Source organism: Pyrgilauda ruficollis, unplaced genomic scaffold (genome assembly GCF_017590135.1).
Source record: "Pyrgilauda ruficollis isolate IOZ18807 unplaced genomic scaffold, ASM1759013v1 scaffold74, whole genome shotgun sequence".
NCBI classification, from domain to species: domain Eukaryota; kingdom Metazoa; phylum Chordata; class Aves; order Passeriformes; family Passeridae; genus Pyrgilauda; species Pyrgilauda ruficollis.
Window position 1 is genome coordinate 1,453,593 of NW_024529266.1, and position 17,061 is coordinate 1,470,653.

The following is a 17,061-nucleotide window of genomic DNA, read 5'->3' on the forward strand; positions in this document are numbered from 1 at the left end:
AAGGCTGTCAAATAATTTTATTTTAAAAGTGAAAATTTCAAGTCTTGATTCAGATACGAAACCACACGTACGTATTCATATCCCCGAGGCACTTCAGGCTGTTGACAAGAAGTCTTTGCAGCAGTTATGGCCCTCTTGCTTCATGGGCACAGTATCCAACAAACACTGGTTCGGCCGCTATGCCACGGCTGTTAAAATAAAGTGGAATGGGTATGACTATAATCAAACAACTGGCTGCTTGTATAGGCAGGAAGAGAGATACTGGCAATCTATTTTAATAACTATATAAACAAAACTACTCCCAAGAAACAACAGATGGCCTATTTAGGTAGTGAAAAAGGGCCCTATTCTACTTTGATTGTACTTTTGATTGAACCTCTGTTTCAATCAGAGGCACCAGGCTATTAGCAGACACGTTGAAAAGCTTAAATTCAGGGGTTAGTTCTTTTGATGTTCCGCAAAATCTATTGCTTTTATTGAAAAGAAGTCCTAAGAAAGGCAAATATAAATCAACTGACATTTACACATTCTTCCCTCTCCCAGCCTCACTGTTTCCTTCATATGCAGCTCTATTTCCATAATTTTCATTATTTTGGGGGAAGGAGTCAGTTTCTTTCAGCTTACACGATCATAAATTATTTTGTGCTCATGTGACATTAGAAACAAACCAACTCCTGTGGATTATGATAGTGCAGTAAGATAGTACAAAAGACATGTTTCAGAATTAAAATAGTTGTAAACAATATTCTATTTCTCAAATGTTTAAAATATAGCTGCTATTGCTACTAATGTTTAGTGGTGCAGTGGAAGAAACTGAGTAATAGCTCAGCTTAAGGACTGCTGCCCCTAAGCAAGACATACTATCTTAGCAAAGACAAGGCTTGGTGTCTGGGTCTCTGGAATATATGCCCATCTTCTTGTTTCCTTCCTCCCATCACCATTTTCTGCAATCTGGGTTGCTGTATCCTAGAAGAAGCTGAGTTTGGATCTGCATAGTACCTACTGCATTCACAGTACTATTTCAAGAGCAGTGGCCTCGATCTTCAATAGAGTTCTTCCAGTGACCAGGATCTAGCTGTTACAATGTGCTACCTACCCCCTCCCCTTGCTCCCTGGTAACCAGCTGCAGAGCAAGCCAGAGATTTTTGTTCACTTGGAAAAGGCCCATCCTCCTACAACTGCCACAGTCTGTGCATATGCAATGAATAAAAACATTAGCAGGAGCATAGTCCTTGTGTACATGCTAAGACTACAACAGCCTGATACTAAACTCTTTGAGGAAGGCTATTGTGTAGTTCATATACATGAAACACAACAGCTGCAGCCCCATGGAATTTTCATTTCATCAGTGGAAAGGGAATGGTTTCTCTAGTGTTTTTCTCGTTCAGAGCCTGTATAAAGAAGAGTCATTTTCAGAACAATGTATAATTTTATTAAGGTAGTTACTTTCTAACAGGAATTGTTCATCCTAAGTCAGCAAAACAGTTTGTCCTTTGACTACTCTCTGTTGCTAAATTTGTGCAACAAGTACAGGGAGTAGTCCTTAGTCTGCCCCTGCATTCTGCATCTCTCATGCCAGCATTACCAGAGCAGCTGCTGTTACCTGGACCAGCTCCCTGTACAGCAATACAAGTACCAGTGTTAAGTGAGAAGATGCAGCTGCAGCAGTGGAGTCAACAAGGTCCAGGAACAGCATAGCTTAGTTCACTGTAAAACCCTAATCCTAGTGTTACAGCCACTGTACACTTAACTGCTCAGTTGTAGCAGTGTTTTCCTGAGCCACACCAAGAGATGCACCACCCTGCTAAGTAACAGGACATGTTTTGAAATCACTTTAATATTGTTTTTAACATGTATTTATCAACTCACTCTTAATGTATGTTTTTCTCATGACAGAAGGAGATAGCACAACTTACATACAGCTATTTTCCTACATGATTATTTGAAGCCAGCTTTAAGTAACTCAGCCAAGTCAAAACTTTTCAGTCCTTCAGTCACTCTTGATTAAAGAGTGACAGTAAGCTAAACATACACTATATACTCTAAACTAAAGTGATTCCAACAGATAATCATGCTAAGACATCTTCATGAACATGAGCAGAGAGCTTGAGTTTCAAGTGCTGACTATAACTGCTGTTGTATCCTGTTCTTTCAAAATTTGATTTGTATCTGCCTTGAACTACTACCACAGAGTTGAAGTTTTCAATGAGTTGTCATAAACTTCTGTAGAGAAATAAAATGTTATGTTTCATGCTTGCTGTAGTTCAACTATTTACCTCTCTGACTGTATACTTCAAAAGTGAAGTCAAACTTGGACTTTTTTTTTTGTCTGAAATAAGTCAATCATGGTGTTCATTTTTGCTTTACAGGAAAGAGAAACACTGCAGAGTCCTAGTATTTCACTGAAAAAAGTGAGTTCTGAAAATTTTAGTTGCAAAACTGTCCAGAGCTCCTGTCTTAATGCATCTGTCTTCCTCCTCTGTGGATACAAAATCAAATGGGATTGTATTTACAGTCAGGTTAAACTGCTAGCTCTCTTCCTTTCATCTCCAGGCCAGCAGTCCATGCCTGTACCTTTATTCCACTAGTTACAAAACTGAAAACCAAGGTACACTGTAGCTACTAGATCTTACCGGAGCATACGGCATCGATGATTAGTTAGCCTTTTGTAGGCATCCTGCAAGTTGGTCACATTGCTGCTGCTCCAGAGTCTTTCCCCAACAGCACTTGCTCGAGGCCTATAAAGGTATACTAAGTTTTAGAGTAGGTACGGTCTATAACCAGCAATGGATCTTTTTTTTTTTAATACCAGGTCTAATATAATACTTCAATACCCAGAAGCATTACTTTTCGTAGCTGCTTAGGTTCAGCACAATAGCATAGTCCTGTGGGAATAATTAATGCTTTTAAAAATCTAATCATAAAGCAGTCCATACCATAATCTTGGTGTCAGGTTAGTTGCATCCACGAACTCCCCCCACAAGCAAGCTTCTCCACCTATTAAAAGTTTCTTCTGTTCGTCAGATCCTGAATTCAAACCAGAAAGTCAGCATTCTTCTCTGTCCAGAAGATGGGCATAGATCAACAATTATATAGGACTGATGTTCAGTTGTTTTCATATAAAATACCTGAGCTATCCTGAGCATTAACTTACATTTTGGTAGTCTTGTTACTAAATGGGAGACCCACCAAGCCATTTGCCCAGAGAAGTAATTTCTCTGCTCTGTCAGAAAGGATTTTACCTTTTATGCTCTGAATAGATTCCTCAGCTTTTTGACATTCCTTTGAGATTTAAAATCTCATGGAAACTGTTCATTCTATCACATGCAGAACATTCCTTGAAAAAATTACTTAGTCAGGTATTCTTAATGAGCTCTGAGAGTCTGAGAGGTCCCTCACACAAAATGAAAGCCCCATGGAAAGCACAAGATGTTTGTATCAACTTTAGATACAGGTAGAGAACATGTCTTTTTCTAGACTAGTTTAACAATCAAGAAGCTTGATAACATAAATTCAGCGTCTTTCTACAAACAGCCATTTTGCACAACTCTGCTCCTAAAGCATCTGCCCACCTAGTCCAGCATTCTATCTTAACACAAACATCAGTATCAGACGCTTGAGGAAGGTAAGACCTTTCCCTGTGAGAAGTGAAAAGTTCCTTTTTTTTTTTTAAAGAGTTTTTCAGAGGTCTAGCTGACCATAATTCCTTTGATGATACTATAATCACACCGATGGTATGGCCACTCTAAACAGCGCTATTCTTTCCATTTACAATGTACTACAAACCAAGGAGTTTCATGCACAGAACACACATATAAAAAAGGTAACAAACCAGGGAATTTAAGTGGTTCAACACTGTAGTATTTCTTCCAGTCTTGCCCATAACTAATGTAGTCTAGGTACCACGGTGCTGACAAGACAGCAGTGAACCCAGCTCCTGTGACCCTGCTCAGTTCACGAGCATAGTTATTTGCCATCCACACTTGAACTACGGTGTCCGGTTTCAGCTAAAAGAGGAAAAGACAAACAAACTAACCAACTTAACCCAAAACTACTAATGGCAATCCTAATTGCTGTTACCAAGGAAAAGGATAATGAACTGCAAAACTCTATTTTGTTTTGAATAGGAACATTTAGGAAACTACCTTTTGTCATCCCTCCCCTCCCCACCTCCGCAGTCTAAAGCTGATTAGCTTTTTGCTGGTTTTAAACACTCAGCTACAGTGAGGCCTAGGTTATGCTATAGACAGTTAATGCTTTAAGAAGATTCCTACATGCACCCCGTATCTTATCAGCTCTTAAGTGCTGATCATTTGGTGTTACTAGACCAGACACATAGTTAAGTAAGACCAAAAACCCCTCAGAAAACTCAGAAAATTTCCCACCCTTTAATCTGATGTTTTGAAGCTATTATATTAACTCTGTTCACCTTTAAAAAGCATTTCAATGCTGGTGTTCCTGTTTCACCTATTACATATTCAACAAATAATAATTTCAAGGGATTGAAATTACCCACAGCTGGAGAGATTTGCTAACATCAGCAGACTTTGCTTTAACTCTTAAGAGACAAAGCCAGATTTACTTAATAGTCTGCTCTGGAAGCCTCACACAATGTTATGGTGTTATGCAAGAGTACCTTACTAATTTTCCCATCTTACTTGCGCTTTGTGATCAAACACTTCTTGCCAGACCATTTGTCCTTTGTTGTAGGAGGAAACAATGTCTAAAATGCTAGAATTTAGAAATAAGATCAGGTTTGTGAACTTCAATGAGATAAAGTAGCAGTATTTTCTACCCCAAGGCATATCAGACCTTTCTCACCACTGCAGAGGGGACCAAGAAAAAGCAGGTTGATCTGGTTTCGGAACCATGCTTGCAGAGCATGTTCAACCGTGTAGAACAATGGGCACATGCATTAACACAACCCAGCAACTCATACAGGGTGACTAAGTCTGTGTTTTTTAAGGAGAGAAAGAAATGTCTGCAAAAGCTTCCTCCCCACCCTTGTGCTGACACTACTGCGGATATTAGTTTAAGATACCCAATACATTCACAGTGTGTGTAAAATTAGCTTACATATCCATGCTGTGTCCAACATTTTAAAGCCATGGACTTCAGACCTGGTATTTTAAAATAAAGTGGATAGTTCCAAATATATGGCAATTTTTCAAAATAATGTATATACTAAGTCAGCTTCCATGTCAGCACCTCAATGCCACCCTCAAAAAATGGCTGTGAAAAACTGAGCAAGAATTAAAAAATCAACATACTTCTGAACATAGTAAGATTCCAGTTTAGCATAGTCAGTGCCAAAACCTTGCTTCTTCATGAACTCTTTCACCTCAGGGTTAGATTTCCTTAAATAATAACAAGAGAAGAAGTTTAAAAAAATATTATTCTTGTCACGTTTTAAACGTAATGATTTCCCAATCATTTCTACCTATGCACAGCACACTAACTGATACCTTAGCATGCCACAGCCTGGAACACTTTGCAGAGCAGAAGCAGCAGGTTAACATGACTTAGATATTTTGAAAGAGTTTCATCCCGATTTGAAATAAAGCCAACAGACCTAATCTCTGGTAAATCTGATGGAGTCCCTGTTCTGAAGCAGTCTCTGGCAGGCTGCCTCCTAAGAGATTTGGGGTTCCTATCATCTCAGCCACTTTGTGCCAAGGTTATCAGCAGTCTGAGAACTCAACAATTTTGTGTTTCTACCACAAAAAGCAAACCAACATATCTGTGCTACAGCATTTGCCAGAAGTTCTCCCCTCTATGAAAATTAAATAATGTCCTGAGTGTTTGGATTTGATCTTTAAAGAGAATGTAGAAATACTAACAAGATCAATTTGAATACTCATCAGAATGCTCCAAATCCTCTATTATTAGTTAGTCTCTTCAGAAGAAAGACTCCAAAATATTTAACATCCACAACAGAATTAAGAGCACTATTAATACATGCTGTACTTCTAATACAAACACATATGAATCTGTTTGGTAATTCTTACTGTTACCCTATTTTCTGGTGGGCTGTAAACATCTACTTTAACACAAACCATTTAAATGTTAATTTTCTTATCTAGTACTTTTCTAACATAATAGTCCTCTGTCCTGCCAGGGTAATTTTCATAAAGAAATAATTTAGACTACCTGAACATTTATGAAACTACAAGTCAAAGCAAAATTCTGCACATCAGTTGCTTTTTGAGGATCACAAATTATCTGCCTGTAAGTTGTTACAGAGGTAGGAGTGGAGATCTTCTGGTTATGCAGTGAAAACTATCTTATACAGCTGAGTTCCATAACTGATGCAGGTGGACAGTTTTAGGAGGCACTAGGTATTTGTTCCTGGAATTATCATCATACCAACAACTGAAGTCCACTTCATCTCCTCCCAAATGAATGAATTCGTCTGGAAATACACTGCTGATCTCCTTAAAGAACTTAGTCATGAAGTCGTAAGTTGTATTCCAAACAGGATTTACAGGTCCAAAAGACCCAGTTGGCTGTCCTCCATTGTAACAAGGAGTGAGAAGATCTTTTTGACCTAATAAAAACAATTAATAGATGATACTCAGTTTCATGTTGCTATGCTAACTTTGCTAGCAGGAAGAAGCAGTTAGCCATATTAAAAAGGTAAATATTCATGACCTAACTGCTCACCTATTTTAAATATAATCAAATAGAGGCAGGATGAAATAAGATAACTTGTAAAAGGTAGAAGAACTCTTAACTGGCTATCAGGACTCTGACTTTCACATCTATGATTTAATACAATCTAACATATGTAACATGTCACAATACCTGGAAAACAGCAATTGGATAACTACTTGAACAAAAGAAGCAGCTTTAATGAGTATCAGAAGGAAGCCAGTTAGAAGAAAGGCAAACATAATGAGTATGCTTCAGACAGTTATTTTCTCTTTTTATTACTCTGGGTTTTTAACACCTAAGTCAGTGTGAGGTACATAGCTCAAGGCAGAACGATGTCTAAAGCATAATGTATCTGTACCCTTGCACAAATACCTAGCATAGAACATGTCAACAGAACATGTTTCTTCATTCATTTTATTTCCTGTAACCTGTAATGGTCATGGCATCACTTAATGCCTTTTCTTTACCTCTTATCAAGGGCCTTCCAAAGTACTTTATTGGTTAGTTCTTAAAAAATTAATTTGTTTGCTACTACTTACCACAGTTTCTTAACAATTAATACTTTCTTGAGCATACCTTTTCCCCAAGACTGCGTGTGTCCTGGTGTATCAAACTCTGGGATAACTCTGATGCCTCTTAACCGGGCATACTCAATCACCAGACGGACATCAGCAGGAGTATAGATGAGATTAGAGGAGTATGCCCCCTGTAAAATATTCACATTTAGAGACAACACGTTATACCAGCAGATCACAAAATTTGGATGGAAGTATTTTAAACTCCAGTAGACTGGAGGGCAGTTTTACAAGTTGGCTGTGGTTTAGCAACTGCACAGACATAACTTTTCACTTAACTTGTGGAGAAGAAAAAAACCCCACCAAAACAACAAACTCACAACACTGAGAGTGATCGCCTTAAGGAGACCTTCCTTTTGCCTTAGCTTGCAGTTACTGAAGAACACAGAAAAGCTAGTTTCTTTTCCTTCAGAATTTTTAAAGATATCGTTTTCAATTCTTCTGTACAGAGGCAAGTTATTTTTGCCCATTAGCTCTGAAATATAGGGCCCTTACTACATAACATACAAGACTAATGGAAAAATTCTGCCAAGTCAGAAAGAACTTCCAGCATCTCTGCTTCTCCGTTTTGTGCGTGACTAATTTAGCTAGCATCAGGACGTGCTTCTTTTGTGACACTAAATTTGAGTGTAATTCCACTCCCACACAGCCAACAAATGCGACAATGACCCAGGTTACTACAGTTTGGTGAAACAGATGCTTGCCAAAGATGTTCTTCATGATAAATAGCACCTTAAGCTTCTGCTTATCCTAAAATTGATTCCACAGCTAAGTTACTCAAAAAAGGAAACAGCAGACAAGAAGCCTTTCAAAGAGAAGTTTGTTGAGTCAAAGACAATCTCCCTCTCTCTAGCTGTCAGTGGGATATATGACAGAACTCTATTAGTTTGCTTTTACCACAAAAAATAATCTGACTACACCATGTAACATCTACAATTTTTGAATTATAAAATTCTTCACAGCATCTGCTCTAGCACTGCCAACAGAATTTTCATGAGGATCAGATTCTAGCAAGCATTTTAAAACAGAATCACAAATCTTTTACTTAGGCTTAGTCTACTTAACTATTCTTTACTACATTTGATTTGGCTCCTACTGTACTGAGCAAGAACCTCATGGTGGCTTTCACTAATGTAACAAAGCCTACTATGTGTCTGAAATAAAGAGACACATTCCACTGTATTTGCTTCAGTAAACAACCTTGCACTTTTGGATCTCTTACAGACATGGTGTGTTTTGTAAGGATAATATTACTATTGCAGAGGTGCTAAAAGCTGGCAGGAAAATCTCTTACATTTGTTTGAGTGGCAGAAGTCAACCAGTTAAAGAAACCCATCAACAGAAACCCAAGCAGTGTTCACTACTTATCTGCATACCATTAGTGTTTGAAGGCCTGTAAACACTGAGGATCATTCAGAAAGGTTGCACTGAAGAGTAAAGGTGATCATTTACCATGATGTATCCAAAAGAAGACGTAAAAATGGTCCGCATAGGAACTCACGCAGGATCCTAAATATGGACTTGCTGATTACTGGTCCCATGGTACTGTTTTCACAATCAGCCAAAAGTCCTCAACTATTGGTTAACTCTGCATGTTATTTTCATTAAATATGTGCCAGATTTCTGCCCTTCTACCCTGTTCCAATGATATTCACTCACCTTATCACTCAATTCAGGGAAATAAATGCTCTGGTAAGGGAAGGACTGATCATCTACTATATGCCAGTGGAGAACATTGAACTTATTAAAAGCCATGGCATCCTGTAACAAAGAATGCAATAAAGTCTAGTTAAACACTTCATTCTCATAGAAAATCTGTGCAAAAAAGTGGTCTTGTCCCAGCATATCCCAGATGCCTAGAGCAACAACTAAAAAAGAAAAAAACTTCAACCAAACCACTCAAAAAACCAGCCAAAACCCACCAACCCCCCGCAACAAACCAAAAAAGCATTCTATCTTTCACTAAATCCTAGAAGCACACACACCTACTGCTCCACGCCTCTGCAATCTATTTTCACCACTGCTGTTAACAAACTCTTCATTTGACCCCCACTCTACCAGCCTGTGTAATATGAACTGCTATGAACACTTATTAATTTCTTCCACTTCACAACACATACCCTGAGATTAGCTCAAGTGCTACTAACACCAACGTTGCAGGCTTGACCCCCCATATGGACCATTAATTTAAAAGTTGGGCTTGATGATCCTTCTGGGTCCCTTCCAACACAGATGGTTCTGTGGGTAATTCTCTATGCACCACCAACTATTTCCAGCTTACAGAAAAGCCTACACTTTTATAACTAAATACCTTGGACTTGAAAACAGAACAGCATGAGAGTTTCCTACTACATAGTACATCCCTCCTCACTAGTGACTTCTGCAGAATCCATTTCAAATGCATGCAAGATAAACTGTTTTCCCTGCAAAAGACAGTTTCTTTTATGTTTTCATTGATAACAGTGTCAGTACTTCCCTTTTTTTCATCTTGAAGATGAGCAAGATCAATATTAACACACTTATTTTAGAATTTTGACTCCAGTAGGACAGTTGCACACATACCTTGAGTTATGCTGGTTCGTTAGTCGCTAGAAGGGTGTGCTGTGAGCAGACCAAGTAAGTGTTTACATCATTTATGACTGACAGCAACACAGCTGCTCCCAATCCCTTGCCACAATACAATTGTTTTTCCCACCCATTCCTCCCATTATCTTTTCACCTAGGTTTATTTAAAGAGGTGATAAAATCTCTTCAGGAACTCCCACCAAATACAAAGGAAGGTTTATATCTTGTCCATTTCCTAGATTTATTTCATCTGTTTCATTACACTGCAGAAGTTTTAACTGCCATGTCTTCATGCACTTCTAACTAATGCCATCCTTCAACATAGGAAATTACATCTCTGGACCTTCAATTCACCTACTCCTTCCTCAAGAACAATGCTGTTCCTGGAAATACAGCACAGTAGTTGAACACAAACTGTGCTGTATTTCCAGGATAAATCTACCTGAACTGCTGCCCTAAGTATCTAATCGCCACACGTCAGAGAAGAGATTACAGTTGCTTTTTATTAGTTGGGATTCAAGAAGGCACAGAGGTGGGAAAAAAAGCACACTTATTCTTAAACCAGCAGACATCATGAAATGTAGCTCTACATGATAATGTATTAGAGACAGACATGCAATTTAAGGAAAGAATGCAGAATAGCAGCAGTTACAGAAACACAAAGATAGTTAGAAATGCAAGTCGCTTTGGACATCTCTTTTAGACAAGACAAAAAATATTGACACAAGTTGAGTCATATGAGGCTTTGAAGCACCCTCTGTCGCAAATGTAACACTACACAAGCATTACTTGCTGAACAAGCATTGACCTTGAATGCCAAAACAAGTGGTAAATACCTAAAGGACAAGTTCTGAGCACAGTTCAAGGATGACCTCAGAAATTAAAGACTGTTTATCTGCACTCTTTCTACCTATCCTATACCTATTTTTCAAAGTTCCACAATAAGGAGGGGCAATTTCGGGTATTATTTCACCTTGGAGAAGCAAGACAGAGACAAGATGGGAAACTGCCTGTTCCTCCACTTCAACAAACTAAATAATCCCTTCTACAAGGACTTCAACAAAACAAACAAACAAACAAAAAAAAAAAAAAAAGGGGGGGGTGCAAAACAGTAAAAACCCCATCTTTGGCTGCTAAGCTTATACAAATACATCACCTTTCCATCAGGGCTGGAGCACATTAATACTTAATGTGCCTGCTTACACTTTTTGGAGGAAGTTTTGTTTGCTTTTATTGGTTAGTCTGGGCTTATTATTCAGTAGCTTCCCATTAACATTTTGAATTTCCTCCCTTGCTCTGTAATACTTAATTACTGGCTTGCACTTAGCAGCCTAACGAAGAACTACCTAAGCCTGCTGCTGGACTACCAAAGTCTGCTCCAAAAGACTGGAGTTCTCCTGAAATCACTAGCACTGAAGCTAGAATTTGCAAGGTATCCCTTGTATTGCTTGACGACAGTCAGATGTCTCAAAACATGCTTCCAAGAAATAATGCATGAGCTGATTTAGGCATCAGAAAATACAGAGAAACCAAGGTACCACAAACACCACTCCCCTTTGGAGATTCAATAATCACTGTGTCTGCCCACTTGACTCCTCTCCAGTCTACGTTCAGACCTTTGCTTAGCAAAGCTCACTCCGACCTTTTAAAGTCAGACAGAGGAGACGGGTTCTTCTTTCATACCATCTCCAGTTGCTACCTGCTTCAGGAGCCAAAACACAACAAAAAGCCTTCATTATTAATGATATTAAACTGCCTACTTACCAGGTTTGTAAGAATAGATTTCAATGGTAAATAATGCCTTGAAGTATCTAATAAGACTCCTCTATGAGCAAATCTTGGGAAGTCACTGATTTCAGATTCATTGACAAGAAACTATGAGAACAAAATTTAAAAATCAGAATTTCATATTAATTTCATATTCATAATTTTAAACAGGAAGTACTTTTTCTTTTTCAGAAAATTATTCTTGGAAATATGTAACAAACTGAAATGTTGCTGAATGAAACTGGTAGATCTGCCCTGTCTAGAGAAGCACCCAGTTACCAATACAGTGGATTTAACTAACAGCCATACTTACACTTCCATAGTCATCTTCATGAACCAACTGGCTGAAGGTTTCCAAACCTGGAAAAATATCCAAGAAAGGGATCTCAATTACAGCCCAGTACTTGCCCTTAAAATTTTAGTTATGAACAGCACCACAACTATTTACAGACATTTGTGTAGCTAGAAAGAAATTCAGCTATAAAGCATTCTTTCTCATTAGCACAGTTCCCTTAATTGCTCAAACATCACCATTTAAAAAATTCTGGAGAGAACCATCCAAATTCTCTATTATGCACAGATACTGAATACCTGTGCTACTGCTCGGCTGTAGCAAATTAATCCCCAAACAGTAAGAAAGTCACTGAGAGTAACGTGGGAATCTCTGGTCTTGTTGTACATCTATTCCTGTAATTTCTGGAACTGCGAAGTTTCTAATTCAGCATGAAAAATCTGTTGATTTATAGGTAACTAACATATAAACTTAACATTCAGTAAGAACAGCAGACTGAAACATCAGGATTATTATTCTTTGTGATGCGTTCAGCATGTCCACTTCCTAGGTGCAGTCAGAAAATAATCTGTTCACACTGCAGTTTAGAAAGCTTTTTGCTTGGCCTGGCTTATTTCAGGCATAGCAAGCATGTACTCAGGGTGTGCCACTGGATCTGAGATGCTGAGCATCTGGACCAAGGATCTAACTGATCTGTGTATCCTTATGGCCCGACTAAGCTTACTTCCAATGAAGTACAGAATGAGGGCAAGGCTCTGTGGTTAGCTGGTTCTTCGTCTGCCATGAAGTTTGTATAAGCCTTAAAAAAATGGCTCAATGTGAAAAGCATCAGCTTACCTCTTAAAGCACCCCATACCTCAGAAGCTTTCAGTACAGCCAAAGGTTCAGTTATAGTTAAATGGTCTAAAGAAAAAAAAAGAAAATGCTTACTCTTTAAAAAAGTATGAATTGCAAGAACATGCCAAAAGGTATTCTTCAAGTGTCACATCTCCTTTTGAGCATTAAATTCCAACCAATCCTGCTTTTAATGGTGATAGTATGTAATTATTTTCGATCTTGTTTTCCTATATAAAGCAAACAACTGTCTGGAGAGTCAACAGCTCATCAGAAAGAAGATAAAAGAAGTAAGGTGCTTAGTAAGGGCAATGCTAAAATATTGTACATGAGCCAAAATTCCAGCAAAGTTTAACCCAACTGACTCAAAACGTAACACACTATATTTTTGCATTTAAGACATATGTGATAAAGGTTGGGTGGCTAAGCCAAACTTTTCATGATTATGAAAAGTTTACTTCTCCTTTTACCTTCCTTTTATATGTTTACGGTTATGGTTACATTTATTTTTTTTTAAAGATGTAAGTTGTCATATAATATTGTCAGGTGCTTACTATTAAGGTCTTATTAAAAAAAAATTACTAATCAAAATACAGATTCACAGAATACGCTGAGTTGGAAGGGATACATAAGGATCATCAAGTCCAACTTCTGGCTGTGCACAGGACACCCTCAGGAACCACAACATGTGCCTAAATGCATTGCTCAAATGCCTCCTAAAATCTCTCAGGCTTGGTGCTGTGATCACTTCCCTAGGGAGCCTGTTCCAGTGTCCAGCCACAGCTAAGGTGAAGAAACTTTTTCCTGATATCCAGCCTAAACCTCCTCTACTCAGCTTTGTGCTGTTACCTCAAGTCCTGTCACTGGTCATGAGAGTGAAGAGGTCAGGACCTGCCCCTCAACCTCCCCTTGTGAGGACCTCAGTGAGTGGTCCCTCAGTCTCCTCCAGGCTGAACAGATCAAGTGACCTCAGCTGCTCCTCAAAGGGATTCCTCTCAAGGCCACTCACATTCTTTGTGGCGCTCCTTTGGACACTCTCCAATAGTTTTGTATCTCACTTACACTGTGGCACCCAGAGCTGCCCCCAGCACCGAGGTGAGGCTGCTCCAGTGCAGAGCAGAGCAGGACAATCCCTCCCCTGCCTGGCTGGCCGTGCTGGGCCTGATGCACCTACAGGATGCCAGGTCACCCTCCTGATCTGAGCACCACTATGGGGGCAGTAAGATGAAGGATGGTAAGTAAAATGAAGAATGGTACCTGAAGGAATCCGTAACAATCATCCCTTGAGTACTGGAGTACAGTATAGTAGTAGTGAAAAAAAAAGCTAAAATAATTTTGAATTTAAGGTGATTCAGTAAATTTTAGAGAACAAACAAATATATTTTAAGTATTTTTTTAAAATCACATACATATATATGCATAAAAATATACAACAACTGTAGATTTATATTATTTTTCAAACATCAAAGCTATAATTGCACATCTGAAAAAGCAGGGAAAAAAACCAAAAGGTTGAATTACTGTACAATGACTTACGTGATACGTGTCAGTATGAAAGAATGGTTGGCTACAATTTACACAGTTCAAACATTTATCTAAACTACCAGAGAAAAGCCATTTAGTGACATGAAGAAAGTACCGCAAGCGTCCATGTTAACCTAAGAACTGATTACACATACTGGGTGTTTGGAGTAAGAAAAAAAATTTAGAAGGCTACTGCAATCTCCGCAGGTAAACTGTAAGGAAAACGTGATAAACTGTCAAAGATTTATTTCCAACACAGCAGAAAGTTTATTTGGGTTTTAGATTTTTTTTTTCTGATACCTTAAATGAACTTGGACAGTTTTATAATAAGCTGCTTAAACACTTTACAAAAACAGGTAAGAAGTCAGCAGGCAGGAGGGCAGATAACCTGTACTTTGATTACATATCCAATACTCTTGCCACAGGACAGTCACTGACTGGTCCATACTATCTTTATTAACAAGCCAGACCACCCAAACAGCAAGTCACCCATAACAGCATTTTTCAGAATCTGAACCCTTAAAAACATAGCTCATTAAAAACCAGAAAATTAAAACTTGTTGAAGCCTGGAATGCTCAGCTTATTATATGAAGAAAACATGTTATTTGTAACAGAAAACTTATTTCTTAAAGCAGAAGGGAAAAACTGCCTGCTCTAAAGAATGCAACCTAAAAATCACATGGTCTGAAAGATTCCATGACATAAAACAAGAACCAGCTTTGATTAAAATCTTAAGTTCACAAATAAGCTCAAAGTTCAAATAATAATAAAGCAACACAATAACCTGACTGGCAGAACAATGTCAAGAGCATTAGCATTTTTGCTGCAATATTTCATTTCCATTGAAATGGCTTATAAGCTTATGCATAAAAACCAAATGGCTGTAAGTCCCAAAAGGACTGAGTAAATTTAATATCAGTACATTCTGTCACAAGTCAGGTGGAATTAATCCTGCTGCAGATGTATGACTCGAGATTAAAAGGATCTTTTTTCTAGGTATCTGTATCCTGGAAACTAAACAACAGAAGATTATCTCAGAACAGGTCTACACTAACTGAATATGTGGATTTTTGTGTTAGCCTGCCCAGACAGAAATATTATTGCACAGTCTTATTTCTGTTAAGGAAATTCTCTGGCAATTAGTACTTTAATACTTAGGAGTACTTCTCCACTCTGGACTTTAGTCACAGAACTAAAAAAGCATAGAAAAATAAGTCCAATACAAACATCATGTTTTTAAATCCTTTCTTGTATCTACAGATAGAAAGGAAGTAGATTTATAGGACTGCAAGATGAATAACAAGATCAACGAACACTTCCTGGTTTTCCTGGAAAAACAGGAAATACCATGTACATATCTCAGTGTAAGTAGCTTCAATTTAAATGCAGTCACTTCTTAGGAGATGGTAAGCAGCAACAGCCTTCACTCAATAAATACCCTGTACTGAAAGGGATCATCTCCTGACTATGCACAGATCTCTGGGCAAAGATAACTGGCTACTGCACACTATGGTATCTCTGATTCCTAATGCCAGCTGCTAGAAAAGATAGTAGCAGGTAAGTGAGCTGCATGACAGCTCAACTGCAAAAATCATAGGCGACACGTGATAAGCTTCATGATTCACTGTGAGCTGAGATTTATCATAGTATCAAGAGCAAGCACTATCTTCTGGTCGCCACTGTTGTGAAATGTTTTCGTGGTTTCCGAGAGCCCGTGCTCTCCAGTTCCTTAAAGAAACCACCCCAAAATCTGCTGACTTCTACACCGGGCACGTGATAGGAAACCAGGCGCGTAACGGTGCTGCCTAAGCCGGGGAAGGAGGGGCGCGGAGAGCGGCGAGCGGGTACTCACAGGCCTCGCTGGAGGCGAGGTGCGGGTGCCTGTCACAGCCAGGGTCCCCCGCCTCGATCACCACCTGCAGCTGGAACAGCTCGGGCTCCGCTCGGGCAGCCAGCGGCCTGCCCCACGTCCGCCGCCGGGAATGCCCGAACATGTACTCATAGTACCTGCCGGGGAATTAGAGAAGCCGGCGGGGCCCTGAGGCGGCTGCTCCCGTCCCGGGCCGCCGCTGCAGCACCTCGGCCCCACCGCCGCTCACCTGCGGAAGGCGTCCTGCAGCAGCCCGCAGCCCGGCCCCGCCGAGGAGCCGGCGCCATGCACCAGCTGGAAGCGGCTGGGCGCTAGCTGCAGCTGGCGAGGATACGTGCGGACCCACTGCGGCAGCGGCCACAGCGAGTCCTCGGGGACGGCGTCTGCCGCCAGCTCCCAGCCGGACGGCTCCGGCTCGGCCTCGGTCCGCGGAGTGCCGTGGCGGAGGTTGGTGCTCACCAGCACGGCGGGGACTACGACGAGCCCCAGCAGGAGCCCAGCCAGCCCCATGGCTCTGCCCATACTGGGGCAGCTGCCTCAGCCCGCCTGTTCCACTGGCAGGGCAGCCAGACTCCGCCTCCGGCGCCACGGGACGGTCGGGGCGGGCTCGGGAGTCCCAGTGCCCGCCCGCGGCACCGCCCGCCCGGCGGCCTCCAGGCGGGAGTGCGGCCCCGGAAGGGGCCCCAGGGGTACTTTGCTGGAGCAAGTACGTAGTTCATGCTCCTCTGAGGGGTTTTCTCACATAAAAAAAACATTAACTATTAGCGTCCAAAGGAGAGCCACGAGGATGGTGAAGGGTCTGGGTGAGAAGATGTATGAAGACCGGCTGAGGTCACTTGGTCAGTTCAATCTGTGGGAGACTGAGGGGAGACCTCATTGTGGTTTTCAGCACCCTCGTGAGGGGAAACAGGGGGGCAGGTGACAGGATTTGAGGTAACAGTATGCAGCTGACTTACAAGACGTTCACGTTATTATCAGG

General features: G+C 40.2%; 1 protein-coding gene across 1 annotated transcript; it reads right to left on the reverse strand.

The window, feature by feature from the left end:
• Positions 1-4: 4 nt before the first annotated feature.
• Positions 5-16,651, reverse strand: HEXB (hexosaminidase subunit beta). Its single transcript, XM_041486056.1, has 14 exons — positions 16,312-16,651; positions 16,065-16,219; positions 12,691-12,756; positions 11,875-11,921; positions 11,559-11,669; positions 8,889-8,990; positions 7,231-7,360; positions 6,367-6,547; positions 5,271-5,357; positions 4,659-4,731; positions 3,833-4,007; positions 2,937-3,027; positions 2,634-2,738; positions 5-188 (listed from the first exon to the last, which is right to left on the reverse strand). The coding sequence occupies exons 1-14, from the start codon at positions 16,602-16,604 to the stop codon at positions 125-127; spliced, it is 1,680 nt and encodes a 559-aa protein (XP_041341990.1). The 5' UTR covers positions 16,605-16,651; the 3' UTR covers positions 5-124.
• Between the last annotated feature and the right edge of the window lie 410 nt (positions 16,652-17,061).

What these genes read in the sequence shown, in the direction of transcription:
- HEXB (XM_041486056.1), bottom strand. Translation starts at nt 16,604, where the DNA reads ATGGGCAGAGCCATGGGGCTGGCTGGGCTCCTGCTGGGGCTCGTCGTA. An exon ending in AATCTATTCTTACAAACCTG is followed by an intron (nt 8,991 to 11,558) that starts GTAAGTAGGCAG and finishes TCTTTGTTACAG; the next exon opens with GATGCCATGGCTTTTAATAA. An exon ending in CACGCAGTCTTGGGGAAAAG is followed by an intron (nt 6,548 to 7,230) that starts GTATGCTCAAGA and finishes TGTTTTTATTAG; the next exon opens with GTCAAAAAGATCTTCTCACT.